The 24,203-nt window shown below is 44.1% G+C and overlaps 1 protein-coding gene across 6 annotated transcripts in view; it reads right to left on the minus strand.

Moving 5' to 3' along the window:
* FGFR2 (fibroblast growth factor receptor 2) overlaps positions 1 to 21,080 on the minus strand; it is an 87,225-nt gene extending 66,145 nt beyond the window's left edge. Inside the window, exons 1-3 of one of the 6 annotated variants that reach the window (XM_074831434.1) lie at positions 20,458 to 21,020; positions 15,932 to 16,188; positions 318 to 584 (exon numbers count right to left, since the gene is read on the minus strand). In XM_074831434.1, the coding sequence (XP_074687535.1) occupies positions 318 to 584; positions 15,932 to 16,106 (442 nt within the window). In that variant the 5' untranslated portion in view covers positions 16,107 to 16,188; positions 20,458 to 21,020. Of the gene's footprint in view, positions 1 to 317; positions 585 to 15,931; positions 16,189 to 18,393; positions 18,463 to 20,457 lie in introns of those variants that run through there. The other 5 variants (XM_074831432.1, XM_074831435.1, XM_074831437.1 and 2 more) reach the window with 5 other exon arrangements.
* Positions 21,081 to 24,203: the final 3,123 nt, after the last annotated feature.

The following is a 24,203-nucleotide window of genomic DNA, read 5'->3' on the forward strand; positions in this document are numbered from 1 at the left end:
GGGGGGGGGGGGAACTTGTATTCATTCTACTCGTTTTATCATCATCACAGCGACTCTGTATAATTTAATCCCGTCACAGTGGCATAAAAGAGGGCTATTCAGCAGCTGTTAATTGCTATAGATCCCACGAAGTAAAAGGAGTATATACAAACTGAGTCCATTTCAGGGTCAGGACAAGGAGGAAAATACCTGAAATAACTACAGAACTCAGCTCAACTCGCTGTGCCTGAGTGGATTGTTTCATGTTATATAATAATGTGTCTTTATATCACATTTTACAGCTTCTACATGCAAAAACCTACAGTTAACTCACTCACCTGTTACATTTACAATGAAGTACAGAGTATCACTGTCTAGGGTCCTAACAGCAGTGCAAGCATAGAGGCCCGAATCTCTGGGTGTAGCATCCTTAATTTGCAAGTACTCCCCAATAATCACTGTCCTATTGTCGGGGCCCAGAGGGACCCCATCCTTAGTCCAACTGATCATGACGGCGTCTTTCAATTGACAGCGCAACTCAAGCGGTTCTCCTGGAAGTGCTGAATATACATCTGGCTGAGAGATTTGGTATTTGGTTGGCGGCTCTGCGAAGGTGGAAGGAAAGGAGGAAAAAGAAGAAAGAGAAGGGAAAGGAGAGAATTTCCAACAAAAGTCAGTGAAGGCCCTTTTTATCCACAGAAATCAAGTTACGTTCAATAAGAAAGTTGCATCCAGATTAGCCCAACAATCTGTCTTGTAAAACTGAACCATATGCAGGTATGGGATAGGCTTTATTTTCAAACAAAGCTCATTCCCTTTTCATCAGTGTCTCAGTACATGCCTTCTCCTAAGTGCCATGCAAAGGCACAACCCCTTTTGCTGGTCACAGCAAGCCGACCCTGGGGGGATGAGTGCTGCTGAGCCTGGGGGCTTCAGAGAATTTGGAGGTGCCGGGAGGAGTTCAAAAAGCAAATTCAGTTTTATATCCTAGAATTTGTGTCTTTGATTCAAAGGAATATTTATCTTTACCCATCTGATTTTGTAAGTAGCTTTTTTTAAAAAAAACTGAAGAGACATGTGTTGGAAGAAAAGGATGGCCAAAAAACCCTTCACTGACTAAGCTAATAAACATGAGTTCCTATACACAGCATATATGAGGACCTTTCTTCTCCCTGCACCATTTCCAAAGTTTCTACATTTGCCTTCTACACTGCCAACTCAGCTCCCAGTGACAGTAACTTTTTCCTTTAATATTTTTTTTTTGCTTCATTTCTTATTTCACAGCCTCTCCTGAACAGAAACCCAGAAACACAAGCAAAGCTTACAAAGTCACAAAGAGAAGTTCAAAACGAAACGGCTCATCCATCAGTTCCCTTTTGTAACCAAATAACGAGAAGAATGTCAAACCACAGTCTTTTTCCAAAAAAACATCCTTGGAAAACTACATCTGCCTATAGTTACTAGAGCTTCATCATGCCCTTCCAAGGGCAGCTCTCGGCAGGGGGAAGGGAGCCGCAGCCCTGGGCCCTTGTCTCCATAGGGGCAGGAGGACAGGGACAGCTCGGCACACCTATGACACCCTTGAGCTGTGCCAGACCAAGGGACTGCTTTCGTAGCTGGTTTCTCCCTACAACCACAGTATCCCTCTCCCACGAACTTCCTGGCCTCACCAAGGACAGCATAAATAAAGGAAAAAAAGCATGAAGGAATCTTCTGTTTGCTCAGGAGGAGGGTCACATCACACCAACAGCTGCTACCCCGCGTGCACCCTGGCACACATCCTTCCCTGGGCAGGCACCAACTGTGCACCACTGTGTACACATATAAATAAAACACACACCTCTTTTTGTTTGTTTAGGAGTCTGAGGGAATATTAAAATAGGTGACTCCTTGGTGTCCACCCTTGCTTCTAAGAATATCGAAACCCTGAAACCCGTGTTCCTCATCCTTGGGGCATGGCATTGTCATTTCTTGTATCACACTTTCAACAGAGAAGTCAGAAACAAGCATCACATCTGAACTAGCCTGTGGATGGGAGTTTGGAAATGCTGAAGCTCTGTCAGTAGTTTAGTTTGAGGTAGTCCTGTGAGGAGCAGGGAATTAGACTCAGTGATACCTATGGGTCCCTTCCAACTCAAGATAGTCTATGATTCTACAAGTACCAGAAGTGGCCACCGCAGTGGGACACTCACGCATTTAAATATTGGGTTATACTAGTGCACTTGAAAATAGTGTGGCCTATTTCTCCTCCCACTCATCCTAGAATCACGTAATTCCAGGGAGTTCAGTGGGAGCTTGCCCAAAGCAAAGGGAGAACAGATCCAGGGATGTGCCCTTGCAAAACAAGCAAAGCTTCTCCTAGCTTTTTCCCTAGGGCAAACACGTTTTTTCAAACAACGGATTTGATACATGCATAGCACCAAGATGGTGGCCAGGAGAAGTACATAAAACCATTTAAATGAGACCAATTATGAAGACTGTAAAGATTCTGGGATTTAGATTTTATAACAAGGTCTCTAAACTTTCTAGTGTGCAAAGTTCCATCTCAAGGTCTAGGACAAGCTACAATACAGCTTTATACTCCTTATAAACTAATTCGGTCTGGCTGATAGTCACCAATCCACAGATCTGCAATGCAGGTGTTTCACTGACTATTACACTATGCTATTAGAAATCTAATTTCCAGAAGGAACATGGGCTCCTTTCTACATATATTTTGCAACAATAATGAGTATATTTGAGTCTGCCTGAGATTTTTTTAAACTCAGATTCCACTGTCAAATTAAAAGGTAGTTGAAGTCAGATAGCTAATTTACTTTGAGGATTTTAAGACTTCTTTGTAACACTCGACCCGCAAAGAATATTTCTTTTACAGAGTTTACACTGTGCCAACAATGTACTGGAGTCTAAAAGTGTCTTTGTTTAAAGCCACCATGGGTGAAGATAACTCAACCCTCCTTTAAGTGCATTAGAGGCTTTTGCTGAAGGGTGCCAGGAAACTCGCAGGATGGTCTCATAGGTTGCAACGTCCTCCGGGGCAGATCAGTTGTTCACATACAGTTATAAGGAAAATAATTTTCTACCTCCCATCCTTGATTTCATCTCTTTCTAAACTACTATCCCCAAATTTACGCTCAGACCTTCAACACAAATCCAAATCCAAACTCAAGAGCAGTAATTTATTTCAAAATTACAAAAAAGTTCCTTTTACAAGGAAAATTACTAGTATACTGAAGAAAAACAAGTTTCAAATAGCTATTAGCATTTGGTAAATATTATCCTCCTCCATTTCTTTCTCTCTAGAGTATCAGGGAAGATACAGCACAAAGTGATGTCAAGAAATAATGAAGTCATGTTTGGAAATAGTGAGTTATTTCAGGTAAGCCTTTGTGTTGCCAAACTAGAATGTAGCAGCACTTAAGACTGTCACTTTTTATAATGTTTGCCTATAAACTTTTTCCAGTGTGGGTTTGAAATGGTGCCCAAAAGCAAACAGAGAACAGGTGGGATTCTGAGGCAGGAGTCCGCCCAACAGCCTCACTGCAAAAATCAACCGGTTTCAACTGTTAAAAAATTCCCAACAGCACATAAACAACCTACGCTGCAAAGTTAACTCTCTCTCCAGGACACTGCACAAGGATTTTTACATCGCTCTGAAATTTAGGGGCAAATTTTGAACTCATGTGCACGCTGTACCATCAAATCAATGGTTCCCCTGAGGCTGACATCAGGAGTCTTTCCCCACTTCCACATCTTCTCTAGCGTACTAGAGAAAAAAGGCTGTAAGTTTGCTCAGCCTTCACTTGAACCCACCCTCCAGTGTTTTCAGCAGCATCCTCCTGAATTTTCCCTCAGTAAAAATAGGTAGATAGCAGAAGGAGGAGATAGCCCTGCAGAGTCTCCGTCACCAAGCAAGGCTTGATGACCTGGTATCACACCCACGGCTCCTCCAGCCCCCTCTGAAGCTCCGCCTTGAAACTGTGTCCTTCAGCCATCACCATAAGCCTGTAAATCAGCCCTTTGCTGGGCAAGCTCTGCCTGGCCGTGGGAAGCCAGCACAGGATTCCCTCCTAAGCAAATTCTCCTGTAACTGTGACATTAGCTCCCACCGCAAAGGTGCATCACCCGATGCAAATAACTGTCCATCACCCCCTAAAAAACAAACAAGCAACAAAGGCACGTGCAAAATTTCAGGTGGCGTTCTTAAGCACTGGGGACAAGTGAGGACACGTTGCTTCTGCTATTGTCTGCTCTCAGCTACATCCTTATTTGTAATAGTGGTGCACACAATGTATTTAAACTTTATAGGTGGAGCTATTGAACAATACCACCATGGAAAACCAAGTTGCTGTTAAATAAACAGACGTGAACTTTTTCTTTGCCTGCTTGCAGTCTCGCAGCATGGTTTATGCCACCCAGCCAAATGGAGTAAATACTGTTTGTATAAAAACCATGACCACAATAGAGGACTGGGGACATTCTGAATGTGTTATTTCAGATTATTATGAGATACGCAATTACATTCCAAATCATGCTTTTATTCAAGATTCGGTCACCAAAATAAGACATTTATACTTCCTTAGGTTTTAAATTATTATTTGCCTTCATTTATTAAAATGTTAACAAAGAGCTGCTTATCTTAAGGCTCAAGGCATTTAGTTACTTAGTTACAGAGCCAAATAACTAAACAATCAGCTAATAGCTAACCCCAGCAAAGATTCTCACACAACTCTCCATAACACAAAAGACTCAGACCCCATCAAGCCACTTTCTCTTCAAAAGGCTTTAGTAAATAACTAAACACTCACCATAGCGTGCCCAGAAGGGTCAACAGACCTGACCTGTCAAGAATCCAAGAGGTTCATTGCAACACTGAATGTCCCCACAGGGAACGCCAGGCTGCCACCCACTACCACTCCTCCTGCTTCTCCTACCCCTTCTCCTGTTTTTCCTGTCATTGAGGAAGATCCAGCAAGACCACACTGGATCAGCAACATAGAATGGGGATGTCAAACTATGCCTGAAGCAGAACAGCCATGGGCCCCAGGACTTTGTGAGTCAAACCCAAGCCTTTACGCTTGCTCCAGGAGGCAGCCTCTGCGGGGTCAGGGATCCCAAATATCATCAGTCAGGTCTGCAACCTCCCTCCCACCTCCCAGGGCTTCTCCCTCAATTTAAGTTGTCAGGCTAATATTAAGAGTAGCTCCACATCCTCTTCTGGTGATGGATGATAAACTCAGCCTACAAAAGAAACAGCTGCTGGTTTAAACATGCAAAGAGTCATTCCTAGCCATGGTGACTATGTCCTGTTAGCTAACAGCAAACCAAAGCCACAAAGGCTAAGCACATCTCCTTATACAAAAGGGGATAAAACAGTATTTGCAATTCATCCATTTGCTTCTCCAAAAATCACTGGATTCCCACTGTCTTATTTGTACTGCATTTCCATCAGCTAGCTGCCAGGTATGCCCAGCTTTGCCTCCACCAGGCATGATCAGGAAGTCTGTTCTGATAAAATACTTTCCTTTCCAAATTACTATAGTTCCTTCTATAATTTCAAAACACTAAAAAATTTTTTTAAAAAACCCACCTTGTCACTGAACAACACTCCAAAGAGCAAGAATAATATCCCCCCTCTCTAATGTGTAAAAACATCAATTATTCAAATCTGATGAAAAAGATCTAGGCCTTGTAGAAAAAATTCATCAAACACAAAGCATCAAAGAGGTATCTGTGATAGTTAAAAACATAAATACGTGGCAGATTCTAAGTCTTCACTTGTTCCTTTAAAACAAGCTCACAGGCTGCTCTATTTGAAAGCAGTGACTTCCACAAAATGTTAAGCGCCAGACTCTCCAAAATAAATTGAGATATTTTTTCCTGGCATCTTCTTTAATCCCATTATCCTTATTCTATAAGGACCTACTCTTCTGGGGTGTACAAGAGATGAAATCAGACCAAGAAAAAAATTATCAGAGGAACAGGAAGAATTCTTTTGCCCTGGAAGTGAACATTTGCAAAACAAAGTGTTGCCACATAATATATGCCTGGTACTCTAGCAAGCGTAGAGCTTCCAGCCACACTGATGGGCTACAGCATGGACCTCCAGCATCATGTCAACTCCTATTGAGTGTTACATATACTAAGATCATTTAAAAAAGTGAATCTCCTCCAATTGAAGTACTTGCCAATGTCATCATGGGTAAGGGAAAATATTACACTACACTAAGTTGTTTTCCTAAGCTTTGAAGACTTCAGAAAAATAAATAATTCCGGTGAGTAGCAAAGTGTTTCACCACTTGCAGGACCCCCCAGCCAAGAAAAAAGCTCTGCATGTGCACCTAAATTTATCCCCACGTGATTACATCTATCTGCCTTGTGTAATGCTCTTTGGCAGATGAGCAGCTATGGAACTGCAACTCCTTGAGGTAACTACCCCCAAGCAGCATTTAGCCCTGGCTAGACACAAGGCCCTCACCACACCCAGCAGAGAGAGCAGTGGGGGCAAAACTCATGCTATATTGGTGTGTTGGCTGATGCGGGGTGAGGTGCAGAACTATTTCAGCATGGCTTTGATGGCTGCAAAGCAGTTGGGTTAATGCGTCTCACCCCATGGTTAAAGGAAGAAGACTCCTTCTCAAAAGAAAAAGAAATTGTACTTGTCTAGGCTTCATGCAAAGATTAAAGATTCCTACAACTTGTAGCCTGCTTGCTCCTACCTGTCTTTACAGTTGTGATCATTGAGTTATGGCTGCACAACCACGCAACATGCGTCAAAAATGCCAAGTATCACATGCTCATGGGCTTGGCTGTGTGCTTTATGCTTTTGGAAGCCAAGCCAGGGAAGGCTCAGAGCATGCCAAGTTCAAAGTAAACAGCAGAGAGACCAGCAAGGCCACCTCCTGCTGCTGGGAACTGCCCTGCAATTTCTTCCTGTTTGTCCCCATTCTTCACGGTCTGCTCCTTACAGGATGAAGACTTCTTTATACAACAGTCACCGTAGGATTTATCTCCAAATATGGGACAGAGCAAGAAACAGCAAAGCATCAGTTTGTCTTCTGCACAAAGACTTGGTAACCAGGGAGGGAGAAAACACACCCAAACCTTGAGCAGCCACACCAAAACCCCTAAAATTGTTGTGCTACCTTTTATAATTTCATCAGTATGGTGAGAAACTACAGGCTGTCTTCAGGATTTGAACCTTTGGTTCCAGGCACCAAATTTTGACCATTTCTGTTCAAGCCATAAGCTCCATCAGCTGTCTAAAATAAGAGAGTCTCTGTGCTAAGTGTACTGGGGACTACAATAGAAACCTAACACACATGTAACACAATCTCAACAATAATTAACTACTCTTCAAACTCATTACAGAAGAGTCTTCTCATGTAATCTATTATACAATACAAAAGGGAAATGTATCACCTTTTGCCAGAACCTCAAATGAAAAGCTGAAAAAAAATTAACCTTCTCTCTAAAAAGCAGAATCCAAGACTAGGATCATTTTCTCATTGTTTCTACTTTCAGCAACAGCAGAACACCAAATCTTTTTGATTGTATTCTGCACATAACCAAGTGGCAGAGCAATTTAAACAACTCCCACTGTCCAACTCAGCATTAAATTCTGCTTGGAAAAAGCTCCATATAAGATATACAGCCTTGGGAAAAGGTATGAGCACGTATGTTTAGTCGCAAAGGGTTTTTCTTTGGTTCAATATTTTCTTGTATCTATTCCAATCTGTAGCTTTTTTCACATTCTTTATTTGCATTTCAAGAGTAACATAAAAACATAACAGAATATAGCATAAATCCAAACATAAAAACACAACCTTTTTCTTCCAGGTTTGCCGAAGGCAGTGCTCGGGACTATTACTACTCAACATGCAAAAGAAATAAATTACAACTGTGAGGTTAAAAATTGCACAATTTCATGTTTGATTGTTAGTTCTGGATGCAGAGAACATCTATTCAGATTCCCTATAAGCAAGTCAGCAGTTGTTTCTTTTGTACACGGTCCCATTTTTACTTGGCTATACAAATCCTCTTAATTTTAGCAACTAGTCTGGAAGTCTCGTCTTGCCTGTTCCCCTGAAATTCATCTTCCCCCACTTTAGGAAGTGGGATTTGAAAAAAGTCACTGGAAACAATATCCCCAAACATCCCCTCATCACTTTTGAAAGTCCTATCCACAATGTGTATAAACCATAGGATATTCTCCAAACACTTCAAATCATCAAGGCATACCAGGCTCCCTTATAAACAAGAGCAACATTCAGTCAAAAGACATCAGAGCTAATTTAATCCCAGCTCCGCACAGAGAAGAGTCACCAGGTACCTGGGGACAAGGAAGGAGCAGCAGAACAAGCCCTGAAGTTAAAAGGTAGGCTGGCTATCTGCACTTCCAGGTGGCCCACAACCATTTACATGACAAGGGTTATTTTTAACTTGCAGACACCTCCAGTCACTCCTTACTGTGGCAGTGGCTCCTGGGCGCTTTGCCATACTAATGGAAGATGGTTCAAATGCTTCTAAATTATTAGTAGAAGGGCTATTACTGAACAGTGGTGTGCTGCAGACTTATTACAGAGCCTCCGTGTTAATCTTGTACGTCTGAAATACCTGTGCCACCCTGGCGAGAAATAGTATCCAATAAATCTGGGTACTTCAACAATGTAATATCTAAACAGGATTATTTTTCATGATTAAACTGTGTTTAATAGAATCAGGCTCAATAACCGCTCAAAATTTAAACCAGGGTTTTAAAATCGTTTTTAAGAACTGTTGGGTGGCATTCAGAATTACAAATCATACTGCTTTCCTTGAAACAAATTAAACATTGCAACACTGAGACACTGAGCAGGGCACTTCACAAACTTGCAAAGCGAGTCTCACGAAAGCACACGCTCTCTTGATGCCCCACAGCCGGACCTGCCAGCAGCTCACCTGTACCCCTGCACACCCACATAGGCCATCCTAAAGGGTATTATGAACCTTACATAGTTTTTCTACACCACAACTTTTTATTATGTTTAAAAACTAACGTGCAGCATGGTGCTCTGATCAAGTTCTGTCCCATCCAACCACGATTTAACCTCCCACAGACTTGTCCTGGTCAGTGCGGACTAAGGCATGTCCAGTCACAGCATCCAACTCCAAACCCCACTCAGAAACAGCCACAAGTCCCCTGGCAGAAAGCCTGAGGTGATAACTACCATGCCACAAAACTCCTTTCAAAATAGAAACTCGTGAAAAGCTAGGAGAAAAAAGAAAAGATCATTAAAATACAGCCAAAATATGATTTTCACCTCCCCACCCAGCTTTCTCATCCTCCTTTTTCTTCCTTCCACGCCCCCAGCACATTGCTCTTCCCAGTAAACCCTCACAATTGCAAGCCATTTCCTTGGTACAAAGGAGTTTTCCTCTTGTCTCAGTTCTGGTGGCTTTGCTACCATAAGGCGCTTTGCAAGGCTGCTCGACATCGGTTAATGTCCCAAACTGATGAGCCAGTTCTTTTGCGGGGGAGGAAAAGCAATAATTACACACAACTTGCAACAGCATGTGAGGAAGGGAATGAAAGTAGGTCAGATCTCAACTCCTCAGCTTCGCTGAGGTTCACCAAATGCTTTCACTTACAGTCATTTTAAAAATACAATTAAAATAATAATAGCATGGCAAGTGAAGGAAGTGGAACAGCAGAATTCAGCTAGCACTTAGTTTGCCTTTCTGTTCCTCCCTTCGATACGGATAATGCCATTTGTGCGGTGACAAGCAGCAAAAGGATCCAAACCAGCAGAAAGTGATGCCCATGAGACACATCTCTATGCCAGGTGCTGACTACTCTGATACTCAGAAGTAGGTCCAGGAAAAACAAACCCCTGAAAAAAGGCATTCTTTTTCCAAGAAGAAAAAAAAAAAACCAACAGCAGTGATAATTAAGAGATGGGAAAGGATAACCTGGAGATGTACATAATTGGTATATGAATTACAAGCTCTTACAGAATATCTCATTTTGCAACTGTCCTCGCTGAGAGGTGCAGTCCCCAAGCAGTAAATGCCAATGCAGTTTTGCTGACTCTCTCGACTCCGATTGAAACCCAAAGGGCCAAACTTCCAGAACTGCTCGGCACTCCCAGCGCACGTTTCGTAATTATAACAGGAGCTGTTGGCTGCTGCACTCTTGCAAATCTGGTCTTTATTTAAGATTTGCCTGTATTCAAAGTTGCTCCAACTTCTCTTTCAATCAGTTTAAAAGCCAGTTTAGTCTCCAATACTACAAGATGGCACCTCTGATTCTGGGGGCACGCTGTGCCAAATCCCCCCCCCCTCCCCAAATGCTACAGACACACAGCATCATGTGCCGAACCTGAAGTTAAAGGTCTAAATTTCAGATCGGTTCCCAAATTGCTGTAAGGATAATTTTACCCTGGCAGGCTCCATGCTAAATCAAGTACTGTCCAGTTTCCCACAGCCACCACAAACACAAACCAGTCCATCCCGACCGACTCTGTAGAAGATGCTCCCACCTGACCCACTGTGTTGGAGGAGCACAGCATGTCCAGCCTGCGGTCAGGGAACCAAACCCTCAAGTCACACTGGTGCAAAACTCCAGACTCTGAATCATTTCAGGCATGTTTGGGGTTCCTGCTGTCTTTCCAGCATAAATTTTGCACTTGTTTAACACCTCTGAAAGAATTTTTCTCTTCTAGTTAAACCAGGTGCACTATTACAAATAGACAAGATGTAACTTGCCTAAGTGGGTGATGGTTCTTTTAAAAACACATATTTATATTGGTAAGGAGTGCTGCTTCGAAGAAAGTCTCCACTTTCACTCTAACGCTTCAACTTTGAGGACTCACAAATGTTCAACACTTAAAAAATCTGATCCTTCTAGTAAGGAATTTTTCTCTATTAACCATAGAAAAAGGGACAGTTAAGTATTTTTCCTCATACTCCCCTCTGTTCCTAAACTAAACATTCATTCTAAGAAAATGTTAATCTTTGAATGTATTTGTATAAGGGCAAATAATCATTTCTACTGAAGCGGGGAAGCTGATATAGAAATACACTCATTAAGAGCCATGCTATGGTTATTATTAAAACACCACAATAGTCCATCGTCTCACACGTACACAACCTTGCAGAACTGGAGTTGTCAGCATTTTCATTGTAAATTCTGTTTTCAAAGGTTTGTAACTTGCTTGTAAAAAAGTTACTATAACCTGAAATTTGTTGCAAGTTCTCTGCCAGGGAAGAGCTATTTTAAAACTAGAAAACAATGCAACCAGTGGAGTCAATCGTTGGTTTGGGGTTTTATCTATACAAGTGGTTTTTAAAAATAAATAAATAAATAACCAAAAATAAATAAACAAATAACCCAACTCAGTATCTCTGAAAATCTTCTGGCTTTAAAAAAAATAACTAAAGGAATCAAATCCCTAAAAGTTAGTATTTTCCCCCCTTCATAAAGCTGCAATTGTATGGCAGATAAGCCTGAAACGTGCAATTATTTGTGGTACTTCGCAAAATAGTTACCACACTGACACACTACCAACTCCCAGTGTCTCATCAACACTGACGTAAACAACAACCCTACCCATGCCCAATTAGTTTGCAGCTCAGGACTATGCCCCTGGCTAAAGGACTGTGGATTTTAAACACAGAATGGACACGTTAAGAATGATTTAATCTGGCTGCTTGTACAATTCCCCAGAATCTCAGCTAGCCATTCGTGCACTGGGCCAAATAACTTACTGAACCAGACACCCCTGAAAGGGCATTCAACCTTTAATCGAAGCTGTGGGGATGTCACATTCCTCTATAATAGGCTGTGATAACTGCCCTTCCTTAAAAAAACCAAAAAACACTCCTATTTAATTAATCAATTTGAATTGTTATCAATTTGAATTGTTAATCATAACTCGAAGATATCAAAGCCACTATTATTGTAATAAAAAAAAAAAAGAAAAGAGACAAAAAAGTAGTAACAAGGGAACTCTGGATGAACTTTTTGCTTTATTTTTCCTACCCACTTGGAAGCAGCAACCTGGTGCTCTGCCACTGCTCTGAGAAGATGACCACCATGAGGGTCCCACCAGCCCTCCATCCTCACAGCAGGGTGGCACCAGCATGGAGAGGACCCATGGGGCACCCCAGGATGGGGAGTACAGTGCTCCCCGTGGGACAGGGGACATCCCAACACCGCAGCATCCCTCCTCCACAGGCTACAGCCCTGCCCACAAACTGGAAGCACATCACAAGACCCCCATCCTGATCCAGGCAGGTCGTGGTAGCTAAGGAGGGATCTCCAAGTGGACTGTGCCAACCACCGTGACCACAGGTGACATTAACCTGTAAAGCGCTGCCAACATTTTTACAAAAATGAAGGTATATTGCTCATCTTATGCAACATTTGTACAAAAAGGAAGGTATTGCTCTGGGTACCGCACTGACTGTATTTATATTCGTCTGTTGTTTAGTGCCAGCAAATATCTGTGACTGAGTTAAAATCCAAATGACAACTCATTACTCACTTCAGAGCCCACCATAAGCACACATCACCAATTAAAGAAGGTCTCTCTCTCCTTCACTGTTGCTCGTAGGAACCTCCCAAATGCACATTTAAGGCCATTTTGAACCACTGTGTTTTTCACAGGACACAGAATTAGGCTATCCCTTGTGGAAAGCTTAAATTAGTCCTTTGAAATTTGACCTAAATTAAAAGAACTGAAACACATTGTTACTGCACCAGGCGAGGGCTTTAAGTGGGTGCTCCAAGGACAGTGTCAAGGCGTTGCATGTGGGAAAAGAGCCTAAATTAGCTACCCAGCAGAACGATAACACACAGCTTGGGCAAGGGAAGGTCGAAGGAGAGCTTGCTATTTATCAAATATATGTCTAAACTAATTATTCAATTCACAAAGTAACCCTTCAACCTATGTGTGCGGTCAGAGCCCTTTTGAAATGTTGGCTATCATCAAAGGCCTTCACAGCCTGGGTACACAGAAAGAGAATGGCTCCTTTGTACACACTGGGGTAGAATTATTTCCAAATATTTTAAAGAGAAAGCCTTCATACTTCCTAGGATAAAAAACATACGTAAACACTTGATGCAAGATATAATTCGATAGTTGACAGTCCCTAAACTAACTCCTACAGGTCCTGTTTCTGCTCACACTAAGAGCCTCAGATTTTAACATCACTGCTTCAGGAAGAAAGCAACCAGTAACAACCATACTCAGGATCCAGCCCTTAACGTGCACCCATGAAATAAATATTGACATTATCATTTACAATGGCTCAAGATACCATTTTCAGTGTAAATACTTTCATATGTACCAGATAATATCTAATGGTCCCAGATGAGATTCAGAGCTCAACGAGTCCAGCATTTTATGAAAGCACCCAAGAGAAGCGTGCTACCAAAGAGATCGAATTGACTGCAGATAACCAAAAGTCAAATACCTCGATGCATGCCTTGCACGTATCCTGCACATATCCATGCAGCTGATTACTCTATAAAGTACATACTTAACCAGCTACTCTGAAGAAAACGGTTGCAAACATCCCTGAAGTTATGTTTAGCTAAGAGACAAGAGCATATTCTCTGTTACAATCAAAGGAATGAAAAGCCACAACCTCAATTCCTGTTAACATTGCATACAGCTTTGTGAATATTCTGAGTCACTAAGACAATAAATAGTAACAATAAAAGCACCTAACATCAAAAAAAGACAAAATTTAGGGCATGTCCATGAAGGAAGACTAAGGAACAGATCAACACGTGTCACCAAAGGTCATGGCCCCGCTGACCTTCTCAGCTGGTATGAAATGTCATAGCTCTAATGACTGCACAGTCAGCAGCCCTACCAAAAATTTACATTATTAGAGCACCTGACCCTCCAAATTAGCTGTGGCCAAAATGGCATTTACTAAATTAAAAAAGAAGTCTGCTTTGTCTTTGAAGAGATTTTTTGAAGGGTTTTCTGTTTTGTTTTCAGCTTGGAGGGACTGTGGGTGGCAGTGATGGAACCCAGGGAAGGTGATTGTGTAAAAACTTGCTTTTTTTTTTTTAAAAGGGGTTTAACAAAGTACATAAAGGAGGTTTTATTTCCTAAATCTCAGATATAAATCCCACACAATTCCCTGTATTCTGCAGCATAAAAGCTCTTATTATACCATTAACTTAGAAGCAGGGGTTTTTTTTGTTTTTTCCTCATTTCTGGTAATAATTTGGGTTCTCACATCTAAAATTGCTTCATGTCAGTAACATTCCTGCCCAGGGAAGAAGTTTTAAATCCTTTTTAACAATTTACTCTTTGATAAAACCCAGATTCCACCCCCTGGATATTCACTGTGGAAGAAACATTTTTAAACTGTGCTTTTTAAGATAATAAAAGCTATTCTTCCCCTGAAAAGCTGAAAAATTATCAGGCATCATTCAAAGAACATTACTCTTCTCCCTGTAAAATATTCCACCAATCATGCAATCACATTCTTTCCGATTTAACCCTAAAACTAAGGGACCTCACTACAAACAGCTAATCTGAAACCAGAATTATTCATCATGATTTTGTCATTCCTCTGAAAAGCCAAAAAGGCACCAGATGTGCAATTAACAAATCATACAGTAAGTGGTGATGAGAGTTGGAGGTTTTTTTAATTCTTGAGTTACCTTCAAAAGGAAAAAAAAAAAAGTCTTTGCTATCAACAATCTCTATGGCTGACAGATGACAATACTGTTATACTTTGTTAATTTTTATTCAGAAATGCTTGCTAGGGAAGAGGGCTCATCATCTCTAAATAGTTCATCCCCTGCCATCAATAAAAATGTACTTGGAACGGATTCTAAAAATGTGTTAGCTGGTGACGTCTATTTTTAGAGGCAGTGGATAGAAACAAATAAGTTTTGCGTGAAAATGTATTAAATAAAAACAAAGCTGTATCCGTGGACATGAGTAGTAGAACGTGTAAAGGTCAAATTCTCTCCAGCAACCTCGCCGGATCAGAAATGCTGTATGGATTATTACATTGGTTTGACAGTTAAGTAATTAGAAACATAATCACTCCTCCAAAGGACAGATAAAACCTTATGAAGGAAGCCTTGCTTTCCCCTCCAGGTGCTCAGAGAGCAGGAAAGATCCCACACAATACAGTAAAATCATTCTTACACACAATCAGCTCTCCATAATAAAAAAGCAGCCCCTCATTAGCTCTTTAGAGAAGAAAAAAAACACTTTGCAAAGCTTGAGGAACAGATATACCTAGAAGAACCTAGCAACAGGTGCAGGCTCAAAATAGGTTTTATCAAAACACCTCTTCCAATGTAAAGGTCTCAATTAGCCTTTGCTTTCACAGTAATAAACTCCAGTCCTGGCTATCCAGATCTCAACATTTACACTTCCAGAACTTGCAATCCAGACACTGTACTGATTGTTCTTGGATATTAACAGTTAGAATAAATTTCCCTATTGCTAAGTACAAACACCAATAAAGCTGCAACACCATTTTTGCAGAGTGCCTGGCAAAATTAAACATTCAAGCCACACAACTGAAAGCCAGTGGGATTTATTTTTCCCTGAACTTCTCAGGTTAAGAAAAGACATGCAGCTATACAGCCATTTCATTCCCTGAGACAGCAACATGTAACATATATGTAAGTGCAACAGACTGGTTTCCTTAAAGACCCATTCCTGAAAACTTTCAGGCGTACGCTTTGATAATACAACGTGATGACAGTCCCAAGTGAAATCACTGACACCACTTGCTTGCATAAGATTAAACGCGTGCTTGCATGAACACAGCCCATGTGTGAGTAGGAAAAGTGAAAAAACGTAACTCTTGAGGGCTAATCTGTTACTTGCCAAAGCACATAAAGATGTTGACTTCTTCTATGTCAGACGTTCAGGCATTTAGAATGAACTTATTTTGCAGAATTAAGGATTCTAGAGTGATTTACCTTCAGGTTCCAGTGTGGTGTCTTCAACAACTAAATTAAACGAAGGTCGAGCCAGGGAAAGTCCAGCCATGGTGACCACCACCAGGCAGATAAGGCAACCCAAATCCCAGCTGACCATCTTTTTAGAGTAAATTCCTGGTCCATTTCCATATCTCCATATGGACTTTAATCCCATCTGAACACCTCTAGAGAAGCATGGAGAGAAAGCAGTGCCTTCGGCCAGGGTAATACCTCCTCCCTTGGAACGACGGTGGCTGCTGTGGGGTGGAGAAAGATTTAACACTGTCAGCAAAGACATCTTAAAACACAAACCAAAAAACTTCAGAAAGCCCCAAACAGAGCTGAGGTGAGAGGGAGGGGAGGAGGAGGATGGGGAAAATAGTTTTCCAGCTTCAAGAGTATGTGAAAAGTGAGTGACTTTTCATTTTCTGTTAGCAGTTTCCATCATCACCTGAGGCATAACCAAGTCCTCCTTGTTTTCACAGAATCACTTCTCAGCACATATTTAGAGAGCTATTTTACTGACAGAAAAATATACAGTTTTTAAAAAATGAGAGGCGCACACATGTGCAGGCACATAACCCGTAATGCTACAAAATTACCACAATTATACAAATTATATTCTTGTTATTGTCTGAAGGTTTATGTAAGTTTGTCTTGTTTTTCATTCCTTCACCTAGGCAGTTCTGCAGCCAGCTGAATTTGCAAGAATTCAGTAATTTTCCACAAGAAAAAGTTGAAAAATACCCTTTAGACTTGGATAATCTCTAAGACTTTATTTCACCTCAGGACTTCCAGCTCCCCTGTGGACATACCCCCTTCTGACTCACTTCAGTGTCCTTTTAAAGCCTGAGAGTCCTGCACAGGTGAGAGGCTCCAGTCTTGCAGGGATACTGGTTAGCTACTTTGCATTACAAGCAATTAAAATCTGTATAAAGTGTGGTACAGACTGCAGTTTCACAGGAGACCTCCCCAGCATCGTTTTCCATTCATATATGCTAAACTGCATGTACACACGTTTCTCTTTTCTCTCTCAATGATGCTTGTTGATATTTTTCGGGGGGGGGGGGGGGGGGGGGGGAAGTCTACATCATTCACAGTGAAACTAATTTAAATGAATGGAGTCAACTAGTAATCGAGGCATGGGCTGATGGAAGACAGAAGTGGTACCAAAGTAAGTGGCACTCTCTTCAGGGGACCTTGTTGCCACCACACTAAGACGCCAGGTGAGGGTCAGAAGAGCATCCTCACAGGGTGATTTAACAGCTCAACCAGAAAATTAGACCTGATTTTCCGCTTCAAAAATAAAAGATGGCAAACCTCAGTAAATGGATAAAACAAGTAACTGCAGCAACTGTTCTAACCTGGCCAATGATTCATCTTAGATGTGATAAAACCCAACTGAAACTTAGCTCGTCTTGAAGGGAAAAGTAACATAAAACCTTTTTTTCTTTCCTGCCCTCGCCCTTAAAAAAAAAAAGGCAAAGAGTGTAAAGAAAAAGGCAAACTTCTCAAAACTCCCTGTCATTTGGATGTGGTGTGGTACCTCAGCATACACTAGACAGGAACACGGACAAATATTGTCCCTTTATAAAGCCAACCATTAAAAAGTTTATTCAGAGTCTATTAGCCTTTTGCTGCCTGTTATGTACAAACCAAGTTCACCGTGCTAAGGACAGAAATGCTGCTGAGGTCTCTTATCTTGGGCATATACAGTAACTTCTGGAGTCAGTAGGAACAGATTGTAGATGACATAAATAAGGCACGTAGGGAAAATAATTAATACACGGTATTTCAGGTGAATCCCTGATACTTCAGGGCAAGGTTTTTTTCACCTCAGCTGATACCAGTTCAAAGCTCTGTCCCTCCTGTAGAGATTTAAGCATAGCACAAGCATCCCAGACCACAAGCTAGCAACTACCATTAAATCTCCAGTGAAAACACCACCAGACCACTGCATAAACATTTGCAAAGAGCTTGCCGAGCACTTCTTTAAATAAGCACAGAGCAGGTGTAGAGCTGAAGAGAGCTCTGTCTCTGGGACCGGTCTGTGTTTGGTGAAGGACCGGAGCAAGCCCTTGGACGCTACCACCCAGGTCAACTGCCCGACTCGCTGTCTGACAGCCACAGCTCTGTAGCTCGGTTTATCCAGCTGTATAGTGGGTAGGAACCCTAATTAACAGACTGGATGTAATGCTGATTTAATTTCTATAAATCATCCTGTAAACTCTGATTAAAGGCTATGTATATAAATGCAAAATTTGATCATAGTTTTGCAAAAAGAAAACATACCAGACCCCTAGCACGTATTCCAGACTCTAACAGCATGAATTCCACTTACATTTCAGCTGGTTCAGATTTTTAGGCTAGATTAAACACCATTAAAAGCACGTTTGTGGTTCCTAGCCTCATCCTAAATCCTGAAGGGCAGCACAAGACTACCTGACCACGCATCTTCTCACCTGAAGACTTTTGCCGGCTTCTGCACCTGAACATCTGCCAGCAGAACGAAGGGCCTCTTCACCCACAGGGCAGCAGAAAATTCAAAACCGTGGCTTGCAAAGGTGTAGCAAAGCAAAAATCAGAGCTCTGGACCCATCCATGGAGCCAAACGACTTTTTAGCACCACGACAGCGACTCGGGTTCAAGGATTGCCCCTTCCCAAAAGAAGCAGAGTCCAACGAAGATGAAACGAAACCAAATTCTTTTCATAGTTTGATCGCCACAGTTGCTGGGGGACGAGTCTCTGGAAAGACCTCCTGCGCTGGATAATTATGTACCTCTATCTCAATGTTTGGAACACAGCCCCAGCATGCTTTTTGGCCTCCACAATTCTGGCTTCCTGACTACAATACCATAATCCCTCCTGGAGTCTCCGACTCAGTGAAAGCCACACGTAGTGTTTATTTTTCCCCTTGAAAGGGAACTCTGTCTCTCTTCTCAGCCTACACTTTGGGGAGGAGTTGTCAGCCTCCAATGATTGATGGCTCTCCTTGCCACTCGCTCATCAAGTCAATTTTCACCTCGTCACATACCTGCCCAAATTTCTTTGCCAAACTGACAAGCATGGGAAAGCAGACTGGTTTGGGAGCCCAACCAAATTCCTCCAAGCTGTACTTCAGTTTAAACACACTCACACACACAAACAAGTAGTACTTGTTCAGCAGTGGCATTAATTAAATTCAATGCTCAGTGTTCTTTTTAATCTACTTCCATTGTTGTTTATACGATGTTTATCACTCCCCAGGGAAAGTACAATTTGTGGAGTATGTTAACCAAATCAATACATTGCTCATTGTATAACTCCTCAGCATCTTTCTTTATTAGGCAGGGAATAGCAAAATCTGAATGAAATATGGATCTCCCCTCCACAAAAAACATCTCAAGCGCCCTACAAGCCCAGTAGCTTCATCAGAAAAACCCAGGTACGCGAAGCTTTAAAGCCAACAGCTTTGTATACACATACATATACACACACACAAATACATACGCGTCTCTAAATATATACATATACACACATATATATCTAACAAGACTCTTCATCATAGCTCAATCTCCAAGCAAATCTGAGCATCACAGCTATTAAACATTAATTCTGGAGGACTAATGGGAACCGGCTGGCAGCTTCAGTACTTTTTCATTGTTTGAACTTCTTTCATTTGCTTTCCAGGACTATCCTGTTTTTCTCAAGTCTTTTGCCACTAAGAGATCGGGGGGGGGGGTGTAAATCTGCATTTTAATTGACATTCCAGAGAGAGAGAGAGAAGTCCAGAGGCTGCTGATTGCTGTCTATTCAGCCCAAACAGGCTTTTCAGATGAAAATGAGTAAAGGCTAGTGGAAGATTTACAGGGATTTGGTACAAAGGAGACAATGAAGTTTTAAATGTTGATAGCGTTTCACACCAAACGCATAATGGGTCGCTGTTTGAGCGGGCCGTTTTGCATTTAAATATATATTTCACTGAGAATTTCTTTTCCCCCTTACCTCAGGCGCGGGCAGTTTCGTACCGCCGGCCCCTCTCCCCCGGGCACGGCGGCGGGGCAGCACCTCCCGCTTCTCGGCTGCGCCCGTCGGGGCGCTCCCGGGGTCCCCCAGCAGCGGTACCAAACCGGGGGGGGGGCTGCTCCCCCAAGGCTGAGCCCCCCTTTTCTCATCCCCCGCTCACTTTCCCGCTGTCACCGCTGGAAACCGTCCCCAAAAATTTCCGTGCATCCAACGGTCGGGAAAGGGGGGGGGGGGGGGGGGGGGGGGTCGGAGAGGGGGGGACCGGCATGGACCCAGCAGGCTGGGACGATGAAGTGACAGAAAGCCCGACCCGCAGCCCCGCCGGGGAGCGGAGCCCGCGCCGGGGGCTGCCCGCGCCCCGCCGCCGGTGTGCGCCAGGTGCGAGGCCCCGCACCGGCAGCCGGAGCTCTGGAGCGGGCACGGGGCAACGGCGGGACACCAGCCCTTCCCCACCGCCTCGCTTTTGAGGGGCCGCCCCCCCCGCCCCGCTCCCCCGGGCAGCCCAACCCGCTGCCGTTACCTGCAAGCGAGGAAGCTCCGCGGGAAAGGTGGCGGAGGGGGGGGGGGGGGGGGCGGGGAGGAGTGTCCGCTCCCCCGCAACCGGCGTGCTGAGGCGAGCGGCGGCTCCGCGGGACGGGGAGCAACTCCTCCGCGGCCGCGGTCACTCCGCGGGCAGCCCCGGCGGGGCCGGCGGGCGAGCCGGCAGCGGCGCAGCGGGGCGCATCCCCCGCGGGAGGCGGCTGGGGGAGGCAGGAGGGAGGCGGAGGCGAGGCAGGAGCCGGCCCGGCGCCCCGTCCCGTCCCGTCCCGTCCCCTCGCTCGGCTGCAGCGGCTACCGCCTCAGAGGGGCGAGCCCGCCCTGCCCGGCGCCAGCAGCCTCCTCCCCCGCAAGGGCATCGCCGAGCAGAGCACCGCGGGTCCCGCTCCGCTCCATCCAGCCGCCCGCCCCGAGCCGCCGCAGCTTTGTCAAGCCGACAACCCCCCTCGGGTGGGTGGGTGGTTTTTCGGTTGGGTTTTTTTTTTTTTCCTCCTCTTTCCCTCCCTCCCACCCACCCTCCCTCTCCCTCTCTCTCTCTCTGCCGCCGCACTCCTCCGGCTCCCTTCCTCCCTCCCCTGGTCACTCCCCCCGCTGCAACCCGAGCCGTTTCCTGGACGGCGCTGCTCGGCTCTGCCAATCGCGGCGGCTGCGGCGCGGAGCCCCTTCCCCCGCCGCGCGGTGCAGCGCGGAAAACCCGCGGCCCCGCTCCCGCGCAACGCAGCCCCCCCCAACCGGGAGTCGGGGCTGCTTCCCCGGCGGGGACGTGGTTGGGGGGGGTGCTGAGAAGCGGCGTTAAAGAGGGGGCAAAAAGGGAGCAGGACTTCCCCCACCCCCCCCACGCTGCTGCGTCCCCAGGGGAGCGGGGAAGCGCATCGCACCGCGGTCACCGCGCTGTCGGGTGCGGGAATCCCGCGCAGCCCCGCTTGGGTTGCGCCACTGAACGTTTTCCGACGGGTTGGGAAGGAAAGTTGGGGAGCGCGGTGTGTCCCACATGCGTCTGGGCCCGGCCAAGCCGGCTCGGTGCCTCCCTGATTCCCTCCACCCAGCGGGGTGATGCTGGGCAGCATCTAAATCCTCACACAAAAGTGGTACCAGCTCAACAACTTTCCCCAAAAAAACCTCTCCAGAAGTTTTTTTGGCTCAGAAGCCGCGGCTGGCCTGTGGCCTGTTCCAGCTAGCAATGATTGGGTAACACCCACTCAAAAAATCCCCCTCGGTTTAGGGGCCCTTCAGTGCAGAGCCTAATTTCGACTGCCTTGTGAATTTGTCAGACTGGGCACCTTAAACAATCGTGTGTGTGGTTCCCAAACAGGGAAAGTTGTCAAAGAGTTATGCAAACATCATTTGCCTGGACACACAGACTTAAAGCTGCATAATATTGGTATTCAAAATTCAGTATAACTTAACCTGATACTCACTTAATAAAACATTTACTTTAGATACCATTAACTAAAAGGTTGCTAATACAGACTCCATGTAATGCTTGCTTTGTAGAATCAGCTTGACAACAAAATCAATAAGCGGTGGTTGCCTGAAATTAAATCAGCGCTGATCAATTTAAATGTTACTTTATTTAAGCGTAGCCCTGCTGTACATTTTATATGTTGATGCAATATTGATCAAGGGGATTTTCAAGGACTGTGGCCGCACAGTGTAGTGGAACTCTCTATTTACATACTTCCAGACACTGAAAACTTGAAAACAAGTTTTCTGTAGAATATGCACTTACTTCCCAGAAAATATTTTCCCACCATCGCCAGCAGTAATGCAGGCTTTATGAGGGATGGCAGGCAAATTTGTAATTGATTAGAAACACAGGTTTAATTTTTTTTTGTTGTTGTTCCTAAAGCAACAGACATCTGAATGTTCTAATTGAGAAGCTGAGATGTCACAGTCAAGATCCAATTTTCCCAGCTCCGGGCATGTCCATCGCCCATTGAAAACATTGTTAATGCATTCTCACATAAATTATTGTTCGGCACAGGAAGCTGCAATACCTTTCCCCATTCATCGATATCTTTGCATACTCTGAAAGAAAAGGAAGCATTCCACTAAAAATGACAAATCAGAACACCTATTTCCAATGTCTGGAAGCACTTGTCAGAATTTATTCTTTTTCGGGATGAAAAGATAGCAGTCTATCAATAGCAGCCTTTTCTCTTAAATGAGCCACATTCTCCTAAAGTGGCCCACAACAGCCCAACTCCTCAATCTGAGAAAAGCAGAAGCATGTTTGGAATTAGAAGGGGGGGGGGGGGGGGGGAATCAATTCTGTCATCATATTTAGGCTTCAAGAGATCTCAGTGGGCCCAGGGAGCCTTTCATAGCAGTTAGGCTGCTGAATGAGAGCATAATCTCTTTACAGTTTTTTCCTCCTCCTCTCAAAGTGGCTGGGATCTTTTCTGTGAGCCCTCCTGCACGTGAATGGTGTGGCTAATAAGCCTATTAATGAGGTTCCACAGCGGAGTGTGAATAGGTAAATAAGCCCCAATCTGTTGAGGTTCAGGAGCAAGGGCAGTAAAGCCATCATGAACTAAAGGTGACAGTTTGAACTGAAATAGGAACAACAGCTCCAGGTTTCAGGGGAAAGAATAGACAGACAAGGCACACATTCAGGCTCCTTCTACCCCCTACCGAGTCCTATTTTCTTTCCCATTCTTCCTCCTTTATAAAATGTCTTGAGTAGTCACCCATTTTTTCAAAAGCTCTTGAGACGTCCTTTTTCATCCTGGCAATGATACATCAATAGGGAGGAAGGAAAATGAGGACACCAATGCTCCTTTGCACCGCAACTTTCAAAAGCAGGAACAGTGCTGTCCCCCCTCACATATGGAAGCGGGGGAGGAGAAAGAAAGTTAAATTGAATCTTTCAGCCTTGCCAGCTCTTTGTCACTGCTGTCAGCTGCACCCTGGTCCCCCCTCCGCACGCAGGCAGGCACACAGTTAATGTTCAACAGGGGCATGGTAGAAGCGAGGGGCTCCACAGCTGGGATCAGCCAAATCTCCACTATGGAGCAGGCAGAGGTGAGGAGATGAATTCATCTCCACCCGGCATCTCTTTCACCTGGCAGGGAAAGGTGAAGATGTGCCTGGCTTCAGGCTGCTCCTGGGCTGGATGCGCAAGAGCCCAACTCAAAGGCTTTTAGGGATGAAGGTAGAAGGTTAAGCAGAAGACAGAGAGCTTCTGTCTACGGAGAGCTGAGGTGAGATAGGCAACCAATGCCTTTGAGTACTGTGGAAAAAGTCACCTTAGAAAAAAACACAACACAGAGCTTCTGAGCACTCCTCAGTTCTATTCCTTACAGAGCCTCTGACATTTCTTTTAAGTGCTGGAGATACTACAGCTCCAGGGGAACCGGCTCCTCCGTGGGAGCCCAGCAAGGAACAAGCCCCAGCTCCTGCCATGTCGCAGGCAGATGGCAAGGGAGGCCACAGGGACCTGGGGGAAGCAAATCCTCCAGTACTCCTCTATTCTCCAGGTGCTGGACTGCTAGCGTGTTACATTTCTAGCTATCTGATGAAAATAGGTATATAATATAGAAAAGTAAATAAATTTAAAAAAAAATAAAACGAAAACCCACACATTAAAGTTTTTGAGAACTATGGGGAAATATCCTCTACATCCTAATTCAGCCACGCACATCACAGGGCGTTTATCTTCTCCCCAGAAGACACCGGGAAGCAACATTTCTGCCCTGTTATTCAAGCTGTCCTGTCCAAAACTTTTGC

The sequence above is a fragment of the Strix aluco genome, chromosome 7 (genome assembly GCF_031877795.1).
Source record: "Strix aluco isolate bStrAlu1 chromosome 7, bStrAlu1.hap1, whole genome shotgun sequence".
Taxonomy (NCBI): domain Eukaryota; kingdom Metazoa; phylum Chordata; class Aves; order Strigiformes; family Strigidae; genus Strix; species Strix aluco.